The sequence below is a fragment of the Mus pahari genome, chromosome 17, assembly GCF_900095145.1.
Source record: "Mus pahari chromosome 17, PAHARI_EIJ_v1.1, whole genome shotgun sequence".
NCBI lineage: Eukaryota > Metazoa > Chordata > Mammalia > Rodentia > Muridae > Mus > Mus pahari.
The window spans coordinates 48,166,899-48,177,986 of record NC_034606.1 but is presented as its reverse complement, the minus strand read 5'-3'; the positions used below and the strand labels follow the sequence as shown (position 1 = coordinate 48,177,986).

Here is an 11,088-nt window from a genome sequence, read left to right as displayed (position 1 = left end):
ACCCGTCCACTGTAAAGTATTCCTGTGAGTTTAAGTTCTCCAGAGCAAGACACCAGCTCCCTTGTTCCTGCAAACCCACATATATGTCAGCTTGACACTAGTTACCTGAAAGGAGGGAACCTCAACTGGAAAAAAAATGTCTCTAAGTCCCAGCTGTAGGGCATCTTCTTAATAAGTGATTAAGGCCTGGCTCATTGTGGGTGGGGCCGTCCCTGGGCTGGTGGTCCTGGCTTCTTTAAGTTCCCTGGGCTGATTTGGTCCTGGCAAGTTACAAGAGACAAGTCAGCAGGCTTCATCAGCTCCTGCCTCCAGGTTCCTGACCTGCTGGAGTTGCTGCTCTGGCTGCTTCTGATGAACTGCTACATGAAACTGGAAATAAAGCCTTTCCTCCCCACGTTGCTTCTTAGTCATGTGTCATCACAGCAACCGTAACCCTAATGAACACACAGCATCCTCCTGCCTCAGCCAGGATTAAAGCCATGCCCAGCTGGGAAAAAGTTTATTTGGGCTCACTTCAATTTGGAAAAATTTAAATATCTGCCAAGCATGGGTGACGCGTGGCGGTGTCCACCGTTAATCCCAGCACTGGAGGAGACAGGCAGATAGATCTCGTGTGAAACTGAGCCGCGCCTAGTCTACATAACTAGCCTCAGGTCAGTCCAGGCTACATGGTGAAATCATGTCTCAGCACACACATACTTTTTTTCTTGAGGGAGAGAGCACGTGCCGTGAGGCATAAGCCGTGGAGTGCATGTGGAGGTCAAAGGATAACTTGCCAAGACAGTTCTCTTCTTCCATGGATGTAATTCAGGATGTCTGGCTTGGCAACAAGTACTCTTTCTTTACAGTTTCAACCCCAGGCCACTCAGCCCCTTGCTCTCTCAACTAAAGAGACTGACTGTTCATGGCATCTCTCTGCACAAAATCCCAGTTGCGCCACGGTTCAAACGGAATGCAATTTATTTTTTAAAAATGTATAGCCGGGCAGTGGTGGGACACGCCTTTAATCTCAGCACCTTGGGAGGCAGAGGCAGGCGGATTTCTGAGTTCGAGGCCAGCCTGGTCTACAGAGTGAGTTCCAGGACAGCCAGGGCTACACAGAGAAACCCTGTCTCGAAAAAGTGTTGAGTGTACCTGTGCACCACGTGTCCACCTGTATACTGTGCCCACACAGGCCGGATGAGGGCGTCAGATCTCCCTGGAACTGGACGTTCCAGACACTTGTGAGTGATCAGAAAGGAACCCGCTTCCTCTGGAAGAGCAGCCAGTGCTCTTTCCATCCATCGCTCCAGCCTCCCTCTACTTCCCAATAGGACAAGGAAGGCTAAATCTTAGGGCCGGGCAAGGGTCGGGAGGCGGCCCTAGAGCTGATAGGGCGGAGCCCCGCGTGACGCCGTCGTCGTGGAAACGCAGCGGCGCCGGAAGACGGAACTCCCAGCCGTCTCTGCGCTCTCAGATGGCAAGATGGTGTCTCGCAGGAAGAAACAGAAGGCTGGCGGCCACGAGGAGAGCATACCGAGCCCACCGGGGTATTCAGGTGAGCAGCTGAGGGCTAGCGACCCACCATCTTACGGGGAGGTGGCTTGCAGGTGGCAAGGCCCTGGCAGCTCGTCAGGTGTCGGGGTGCAGGACCCCGCCGCCCCGGCTCTGGGTGCTTATTCCGCGGCCTTTCTTCCGAAAGGCCTGGGCTTGGGCGCGGTTCCTCCAGGCGGCGCCTGGCGCCCTAGCGCCCAGCGTTGCAGCTTCGTCGTCCTCAGAAGCCAGTTACCCGCTGATCTGCTCGGGTCTGATACTTTAACAAGCGCCTCCTGCGTGAAGGCCGCAGCTGCCTCCCTCCCAGCCCCGAGATTCGCAGCCCACTGGTGTAGACTAACTGGGAAGGTGGGGCTAAGTCGGCAGGACGGGTCGGGGGGGGGGACGTTTGCCCTAAACGAAGGATGGGTGGAGGGAAGAGAGTTGGTGTGCCAAGCAGAGCAGCCCATGCTATGGGGGCTGATGATGTTAGACAGCGGATGCTCCGAGAACGCAACCCGGCCGCTAGCTCACTGTGCCCGCCCCCTCAGCCTCCTGCCGTGATTATCCGAGTACATTTCCCTCCAGCTTCCCTTGAATGGGTGGACGACCAGGCAGGCCAATGGAGCTAGAAAGAGACAGAGAATGGAACTTGGGTGACATAGGCACTGACCTCCTCTCAGGGTACCCCAAACTCTCCTGCGCTCGTTTCCCGTTAGCTGTTCCAGTCAAGTTCTCAGCAAAGCAGCAGGCTCCTCATTACCTCTACATGAGACAGCATCGAGTTCGCCAAGGCACCCAGTCCACATGGCCCCCCAATCGGACCCTTTTTATCCTCAATGTGCCCCCATACTGCACACAGGTAAGAGTCTGGTAGGAGACCAGTGGGGTTGTGATCGGGGGAGTGGGGGGGGGCCTTGCCAAGGGCCCTGCGGAATCCAGGCTGTCAGAAGGAAATGCCAACAAAACCCTCAGTGGAGGATGTGAAAGACTAGGAGTTTCAGAATAAAAATATGGTTTTTTCTCCCCTCCCCCATCTAGACTGGGTCTCCCTCTCCCTAGGCTGTTCAGGAGCTTACTAGATGGTTCGGGCTGGCCTCAAACTTGCTGTACTTCCCCACCCTCCCCGTCTTGACTCGTTACAGTTATGAGTGGTCACACCTGGTTTGGAAATGATCCTTCCAACCATTTTTTTTGTTTGCTAGTTTTTCTTTTTTAAAAGACAAGTCTAACAAAAGCAACTGCAGTTCTATCTAGACCTACTTATTAATTTTTTACAGAAAGCATGACATTTGTAGTTTTGTTTCAGACAGGGTCTCTTGCAGCATGAGCTGGCTTCCTGCTCACTGTGTAGGTGAGGCTGGCCTTGAACTCATGATCCTCTGCCTTTACCTCTGAAATTCTGGGATTACATGCCTGTGCTACCACATGGCTTTAATCCCAGCACTCAGAAGCAGAGGCAAGTTTGGATCCCTGAGTGTGAGGCCAGCCTGGCAGTCTACAGAGCGGGTTCCAGGACAGTAAGGGCTACACAGAGAAACCAGAAAAAGCTCAAAAAAATTTTTTTAAAGGTTTATTTATTTGTTGTATTGGAGATAGAGCCCAGGGCATTTCCATAGGAGGCCAGCTCTCTGCATTCTCGGACTTATATTATTATGTAAATGACAGGAGAAATGATTTACTACATTTGAGATGATTCTCCCCACTCCACCCCCTTTTTTTTTTTCTTTATTTCTTGGTCTCCTAATGTAGTAGCCCTGGCTCTCCTGGAAGTCACTGTGTAGTCAAGGCTGGCCTCCAACTCCTAGATATCCACCCCACATATATAGATACACACATATCCCATGAGTGCTGGGATTTCAGCTATGTGTCACTGTGCCTGATGGGATCTAATTATTATTATTATTATTGTTATTAGAAGGTGTAGTTCAGTGGCAGAATGCTGGCCTAATATCATGAAGCCCTGGGTTCCGACCCCAGGACCACATAAATCAGATTTGGGGACAGGAAGATCAGAAGTTTAAGACTGAGAGATGGCTCCGCAATTAAGGGCACTGACTGCTCCTCCAGAGGTCCTGAGTTCAATTCCCAACAACCACATGGTGGCTCATAACCATCTATAATGGGATCTGATGCCTTTTTCTGGCATGCAGGTATACATGCAGATAGAGCACTCCTATACATAAAATAAATAAATCTTTTTTTTTTTTTTTTTAAATTGATGGTATGTCACCTGCTGCCCCCCCCCCAAAAAAAAAGCTGGGTGTGGTGGCACACGCCTTTAATCCCAGCACTCAGGAGGCAGAGGCAGGCGGATTTCTGAGTTCGAGGCCAGCCTGGTCTACAAAGTGAGTTCCAGGGCTACACAGAGAAACCCTGTCTTGAAAAAAAAAAAGAAAGAAAAGAAAAAAGAAGAAGAAGAGGAGGAGGAGTGTTGGGTGGTGGTGGTGGTGGTAGTAAGTAGTTCAGGGCCCATTTTGGGTACAGACTGAGTTCAGTGCCATCCTGGGCAGCAGGTTGGAGGGAAGGGCTAAGCTGTCCACTTGATGCCAGTCAGGCTGAGCACATGTGTGTGATCAGGACAGACCTGAGAAATCCCCTCCTAGTCTTCTTCTACTGCAGTGATTAATGCAGACTTGGGTGGTAAAGCTAAAGTACTTGTCATATGAGAGTTCTTACCTTCGGGACACCTGCCTCCATGCCGTTGTGGGAACTGGCCACTGTTACGGCACCTAGGCCCCCTGGGCATGGTCGGTTTGGGCTCCAAGTCCTTTGGGTTGTTACGGGTGCTGGGATTGGATGCTCTAAGGAGCCTGTGTGTTCACTTTGCCTCCCTCTGACCCTGGTAGGAGAGCCTGTCTCGGTGCCTCTCTTCCTGCGGCACCATCAAGACAGTGGAGCTGCAGGAGAAGCCTGACCTTGCCGAGAGCCCCAAGGAGCCACAGTCACGGTTCTTCCATCCCAAGCCGGTGCCGGTAGGCTGCCCAGTAACACCAGGCTCCACTGGAGTTGGGGAAGGGGCTGGGGCCTTCAGAGAGACCACTCCCTATAGCAGTCTCGGTAATGTGTGATTTAGGAGGTTGTAAGAGTGTTGGCTTCTGATTCTCTCGGACGTGCCACATTCTTTGACTTCCTCTTTCCCTCTCTGCCCTGCAGTCTCCTAGAGCCCACTTCCCACTTCAGCAGGGTCCTCCTTGGGACAAGTGCCCTGGCTCTAGGAGCCCCGTTCCTGTCTCCCTCCCCGCCCCTCGGGTGCCTCATGTGTACATGACGTACAAGGGAGTCTGATCCTGAGATTGTGCCTTGTCTGTTTATGACCTGGCCTGGCCTGGCCTGGGGTGAGCCTGCTTTCCACTGAGTCCTCAGGAGTGCCTCCTCTGGGGAAGAACTAGGACAGGTGTCCAAGGAACAGTTGACTAGCTAGAAGCATGACTGTCCCTCCCTCTCACTTTGCAATGATAAATGACCGCCTAGTACCACATCCCCTGGTCCGAGGCAGGTGTGGGGACCTTGTGTCACAAGCAGGAAGGCTCTACGTGATCTCTCTCCTTCTAGGGCTTTCAGGTAGCTTATGTGGTGTTCCAGAAGCCAAGCGGAGTGTCGGCTGCCTTGAAACTGAAGGGCCCATTGCTAGTTTCTACAGAGAGCCACCTTATGAAGAGCGGAATTCACAGTCAGTACTGCTGGCTCTGTCCAGTGCTTCTTCCCTGGGCCTTGGGTTGGTCAGACACTTTCTGGGGACAGTATCTATTAATGCCACAAGCTGTGTCCCCCTCTTCCTAAAGGCCTGGGCTGGTGGGGCTGTTTCTGAGACACATCCAAATAGCCCGAGCTGTCAGCACCAGGCAAGGAGGCATGAGCCCAGCGTGCTGCTGCCACTAGGATCTGCCTAGCACATGAACCTGGGCCCTAAATCCCTGGACATTAGGGGCCACTGCAAGGGGATCCCAGCTTGCTGGCCATATCTCGGTGGAGCCTGAATGTCCACTCTTAGCCGTCACTTCCTAGAGAATGTTCTATGATCGCTGTCTTTGGGTTTTGAATGAATGTTTGCTAAGCGTTTGGCCGGCAGAGGAGGACGACAGGGCCAGGCAGACAGCAAAGCATCAGATGGGTGCTCACGGCGCCCAGCAGAGGTGGCTGAAGCAGCCCGGCTGAGAGCAGGCCAAGGGAACAGCATTCAGTGAGGGCTGAGGCTGCCAGACAGAACGCTGGGGGGTTGAGGCAGTCTGTGGGGGCGCCTGACTTTCATACCACCGCATAAGTAGTAGTGCCATCTGCTGGAAGCCGTTAGCCTGCTTGCTGCTGTCCCCGCTCCCTGGCACAGAGCCAGGCTGGTTTGGCACAGGAGGGCTTTGGAGAGGAGGCAGGGGGTGGGGAGGAAGGGAGGGAGGAGCTGAGTTTGCTTGCTTTTTTTTTTTTTTAATTTTAAAGAGTTTATTTGTGTGAGTGACCTGCATGCTTGTATGAACACCGCGTGTGTATCTGGTGTCCAAGGAAGTCAGAAAGGGAGCGCCCCTGGCACTGGAGCTGTAGATGAAGCCACCATGTTGAAGCCTAGAACTAAACCTGGGCCCCGTGTCAGCTGAGCAATCTGGTCCACTTCAACAGGCTTACACAGCACATGATACTCCCCCAGTGTAACCTCCACGTGCCCTGTCCTCCTCTCCCTCAGAATGGATCAGCGACTATGAGGATTCCGTGCTGGACCCTGAGGCCCTGAGAATGGAAGTAGACGCATTCATGGAGGCCTATGACAAGAAGATAGCTGAGGTAGGGCTTCAGCCGGACTTCTGGGTGTCACTTGTGCTCTGTATCATAGTGTGGTGCGTGTGAGGGAACGGTGGTGGCCGCCTGGCTGTCAGCACGAGGAGTGCAAGCTCCTGGTTTTGCTGGCTGAAACCCGAGCTACCTGGCTGGGTGGTGTGGACTCCTGATGGTTTGTAGGTGAAGAAAGCATCCTTGATATGTCTGCTCCCCAACACTTGCTCTGGGGGCCAGTCTGGCCAGCAGACACCGTGTGCCCGAAGGAGGCAGCAGTGGGCCTCTAGCCAGTCAGGGACATCCTCCTGCTGCAGAGCCCTGCCCATCAACAGTGTCTTCCATGCAGGAGGAGGCTAAGGCCAAGGAGGAGGAGGGAGTGCCTGATGAGGAGGGCTGGGTGAAGGTCACCCGCCGGGGCCGCAGGCCTGTGCTCCCTCGGACGGAAGCGGCCAGCCTGCGTGTTCTCGAGAAGGAGAAACGGAAGCGTGCCCGCAAGGAGCTGCTCAACTTCTATGCCTGGCAGCACCGAGAGACCAAGATGGAGCGTAAGACACACTTGAGGGCATCCCCCCACATCCCGGGGCAGGGAGCAGGGTGTCCTCAGGGTCAGACTCCCTGTCCTCCCCAGAGTGCCTGAGCAGGAGTCTGTCAGCCCCCAGCCAGATGCCTGCAGAGTGCTGAGGGACCGACCCAAGGGGTGGGGCTGCTTGTGCACCCTCTGAGGGAGGACAGTCTCCGTGCTGCTGACAGCATCCTGCTCTCAGGACATTTCCCCTGTTGGTCTGATGCTCTAAGTGTGGGCTGGACTCAGCAGCTGCCTGCAGACCCCAGCCTTGGTTGTCACCAACGCTTGCGTCGCTGTCTCCCCCATACATCCCTGCTCCTACCCAGGTCTAGGTCCCAGGCTGCATGTCCTGAACAACCACTGTCCTCCCCCTTAGAGTTCTAAATGCCACCTCTCCGATTTGAGTCGCTTGGTTAGTCCGCCAAATTCTAGAGCCCCCTACTCCAAGGCCACAGCTAGGGAAAGGTGCCCCTGGCCTGCTTCTCTTGGCGGCTCATCGCCCACCTCAGCCTAGCCCTCTGGGACGGCTGTAATTTCCAGTTCTGTTTCCGTGCGAGATCCTGACTTTGACCTGGGGTGCAGCAGGACTAGGGGACGTCGAGGGGGGCCCTTTAGTGGGACAGCTGGCAGCTCCTGCATATGTATGCCGTGTGACCCACTGTGTGTCCCCTCACCCCCAGACCTGGCACAGCTGCGAAAGAAGTTTGAGGAGGACAAGCAGAGGATTGAACTGATGCGGGCCCAGCGTAAATTCCGACCCTACTGAGCCGTTCTGACAAGCAGGTAGCAGGCCAGGAAGTAGCTATTCCCACAGTTCCATCTCTGCACCCATGTAAGGCAGCCTTGGAGGAGAATTTGGCCTTCACAGAGCTGCCTCTGCCCTCTCCTGCCTGTAAAGACACTCCCAGGACACCTGGCTCACCATCTGGCAAGCTTGCCCTCTATGAAGCCCCTCCTGCCAACAGCCGCTTGGAACGCAGTGAAGACGGGAGATTTTATTTCCACCACTGCTGGCAAGGCCAGGCTGCAGAAGCCCAGAGGGTCGGCCCCAGCCCAGCTTCCTTAGCATCACCACAGCTCACCAAACACGCCAGGCCCCTTGTCAGCGTCACAAATAAGACCAGAATCTTCTTTTCCCTGCCCCAGCTCTGCTGCTTTTCTTGGTCTGCAAGACTCCCGCCCACTCCACCTGGACGAGAATGCTGGAGATCCAGTAGAAGCTGGAAAGTGTGCACAGAATCCCAGACCAGAGCTACAGCCTGGAAGAGGGTGTCCTCGGAAGGCCCTGTAGGAAGGGACTGATGACTTCGGCCACCATCTGGGGCTTGTTCATGTGGACGTAGTGATTGCCTGGGACTTCCACAAACTGGAACCTCTAGAGAAAGGGGTGGGTGGTGAGATAGCACCCACTCAGGAGACTCCTGTGGCCAGCTGCCTCCAAGTGGGTCAGAGGCAACCTCCGACAGGCCCTTGTCTATTCACAGTAGCCTGGGGACTTGGAGGCTGTCATGGGAATGTAGGTATCCGAGCTGTGAAGTATTGTATGTATTATAGTGGGGCAGCTCCAGTCAGAGTCACTGCCAATTCTGTTTGAGATAAAGCCCATAGAGGCAGGCAGGGTACTGCAGGAGCTTGCCAAATAAGAGAGCCTGACCCCCACCCCCACTTTGTGATAGCATCAGGATGTGTGTAGAGATCCGTAAGGGGCCAGGAGCCACACAGGCCTCCCCCTCCCCCTAGCAGTAACACTTGCCAGCGTACTGCTCCTGGGAGCAACAGAGGCAAGTGCAGGGCTGCTTCTGGGTCATGTACCTCAGAATTAGGCCTGGCCAGGGGCTAGGGGAGGATAATAAAATTCTTCCACCAAATGCTGTCTCTCCTAAGCTCTTGACTAGATGTTCCAGATGTCTGGGGACCGGCCATAGAGGGAGGAGGCCTGCCTGCTCTTTGGATCTGGAGTAGTGCCAACCCAGGAAATCCAAAGGAATTGAAGTGGGGCTCAGAGCTGACATATGCCCAACCCATCAGCCTCCCAGGCCACACACCTTACCTCCTTTAGGGTGGATCTTAGCGTGTCCACCATGAAGTACATAGGTGCCTTGTCCGCATCGTTCGCCCGCCTCACATCGAAATATCCCTGCAGTGCTCTGGGCAGCAAGAAGTTGGGGTGACCCTAGCTCTGCATCTTGATAGCCCTTAGAGGCCAAGCCTAGGCCACCCCCCAGTTTCCTTCAGCTGTATCCTTTTGAGCCTAGGTTTGCCCTGAGGTTCAGTCATCTGGTACCAGCTTGCTCTCAGAGCTGGTAACACAGGCTGAATGGCTGCTGTGAGTGGCTCACAAGTGTGGAGAGGGAGGGCCATTGTCTGCTGGGCTGGGATCTAACCCAGATCTCAAGGCCAGGCTTTTCTTTACAACACAACCTATTGAAGTGGAATGGATATATGCAACCATCCCCCTCCCTGCTTGAGGCCCACTGTGCCCTAGGCTCAGATTAGCCCCCACCCGGCCATGTTCTCCCTAGTCCTGAGTTACAGCTGTGAGCCACCATGCCTAGCCACTTCCATGGTTTTGAGTTGAGATTTACCTTGATGTATGAAGGTGTTAACACCCCCCCCCTCCATAATGAGTCGAAAATTTAAGTTAAAAAGGTTATCGGCTAAGCCACTGCAGAACAGCAGACTTCGCTCAGATTTCCCACTGGCGGCCACCAGGGAAAGGACTAGTTAGACCAACTGGGTTGCCAGTCCAGGAAAAGTTCCTAGTTCAAAATTCTTGGATGTGTAGACAGTCCTGCTGTGACCCCACTGATCATCGGGGTTAATTTGTCCAGTCTGACTAGCGGCGTGGCCCCTTATCGCTCCTGAAGCTGCGAACAGAGAGGTCCATCTTTCCTAACAGAGTGGGCCTATTCATGAGCTCCCAAGACTGCCTGTGCAGTTCCTACAAAGCACATTCCGCTCTCTCAGCTTGAGCACGTGGAGTCATCACAAGACACGCTTCCCCAGAGACCAGCTGGGCCTCGGTGCCATCACTACCCAGTCCCCTGCCCCCATGCTACCAGGCCACCTCTCACTTTGCCTTATCCCTCCCAGCACCTGCTGACAAACATGTTTCCTGAAAAAGGCTGACTGAGCAGCGGAATGTTGTCACACTGGGGGAACTGGACACCTTGTGCTGGGCTCCTTCCTAGAGGTCAGGGGCCATGGGTCTGGACTCACTTGATCATTAGCATGCTGGCCTGCAGGCTCTTCACAGAGTGCACAAACATCTCCTTGCTTATGAAGTCTAAGCTGTTCTCTGGCTGCAGAGACAAAACCAGGGTGAACCCTTACCACGAAGTCCCACATGCTCCTGCAGGCAGGGTAATTAGGGCAGCTGGGTCCCAGTGAGGCCAGCTGGGCCACCCAGCCCAGGAGGCCAATGTCCACCAAGTCATTACTCATCAAAGCTTCCTGGCTTCCATTTGCCAAAGTCCTACCCCACTCACCCCCACCCCCACCCCAGCCATTCTTCCTTCTTGGGATCATAGCTGTTCAGCCAGAATCCACTCACAGAACCCTTTATAACTGGGTGTGGCTGTTAGAGGCAGAGAAGCGATGGAGGTTACTTTGGGACCCTCAGGGCTGAGGAGCCCCCTGCAGACCCTTCCCAGAGCACAGTCCAGCTGCGAGCTCTGGGTTCTGCCAAGCAGGGCTCACTCATACTCTCCTTGAGACTGCTTCCACATGAAACTGTGTTTTGGACCACAGCCTGTGTCTCTACATAGCCCTACCTGCTCTGTTCTTGCTGTTTAATATGTCTGCTGTAGTGCCCATGCACCTACTGATGGGTACTGTAGGTCACACGCACTACAGGTGTGATATGCATACTAGAATCAGGAGACTTCGTAGGAGAAATTATGGAGTTAATAAAGTATAAGATGTAGTACGGTGGGCTGAGGATGTAGGTCAGTGGTAGATAGCACTGGGTCCTAGTGAATATCTGATCCCAGTCTCAAAAAATTTACTCCTGGGCTAGAGAGGTGGCTCAGTCAGTAGAGTGCTTGTGACAAAACCTGAGTCTGATCCTCAGACTTCAGGATAAAAACAAAAACAAAACAAAACAGAAAAAATGCAACTGGGCATGTGTGTGACATTCGTATAATCTCAGCTGTCGTCAAGAGGCAGGATTAGGTGGATCTTTGGAGTTCTCGGGCCAGTGGGCTTAGCCCATTTGGAAATGTTCTGAACATCTCAAAAAAAAAAAA

The 11,088-nt window shown here is 53.8% G+C and overlaps 2 protein-coding genes across 2 annotated transcripts in view; one reads left to right on the top strand and one right to left on the bottom strand.

The window, feature by feature from the left end:
* The first annotated feature begins 1,432 nt into the window (after positions 1-1,432).
* On the top strand, positions 1,433-8,151 carry Rrp7a (ribosomal RNA processing 7 homolog A). The gene is made up of 7 exons (XM_021216759.2): positions 1,433-1,537; positions 2,232-2,374; positions 4,362-4,487; positions 5,068-5,185; positions 6,188-6,285; positions 6,623-6,821; positions 7,522-8,151. Exons 1-7 carry the CDS (start codon positions 1,465-1,467, stop codon positions 7,605-7,607), a joined length of 843 nt encoding a protein of 280 aa, XP_021072418.1. The 5' UTR covers positions 1,433-1,464; the 3' UTR covers positions 7,608-8,151.
* Serhl2 (serine hydrolase like 2) overlaps positions 7,819-11,088 on the bottom strand; it is a 19,597-nt gene continuing 16,327 nt past the window's right edge. The window contains exons 10-12 of the mRNA XM_021216758.1: positions 10,061-10,143; positions 8,892-8,988; positions 7,819-8,216 (exon numbers count right to left, since the gene is read on the bottom strand). Coding sequence (XP_021072417.1) covers positions 8,094-8,216; positions 8,892-8,988; positions 10,061-10,143 — 303 coding nt within the window. The 3' untranslated portion in view covers positions 7,819-8,093. The remainder of the gene's footprint in view (positions 8,217-8,891; positions 8,989-10,060; positions 10,144-11,088) is intronic.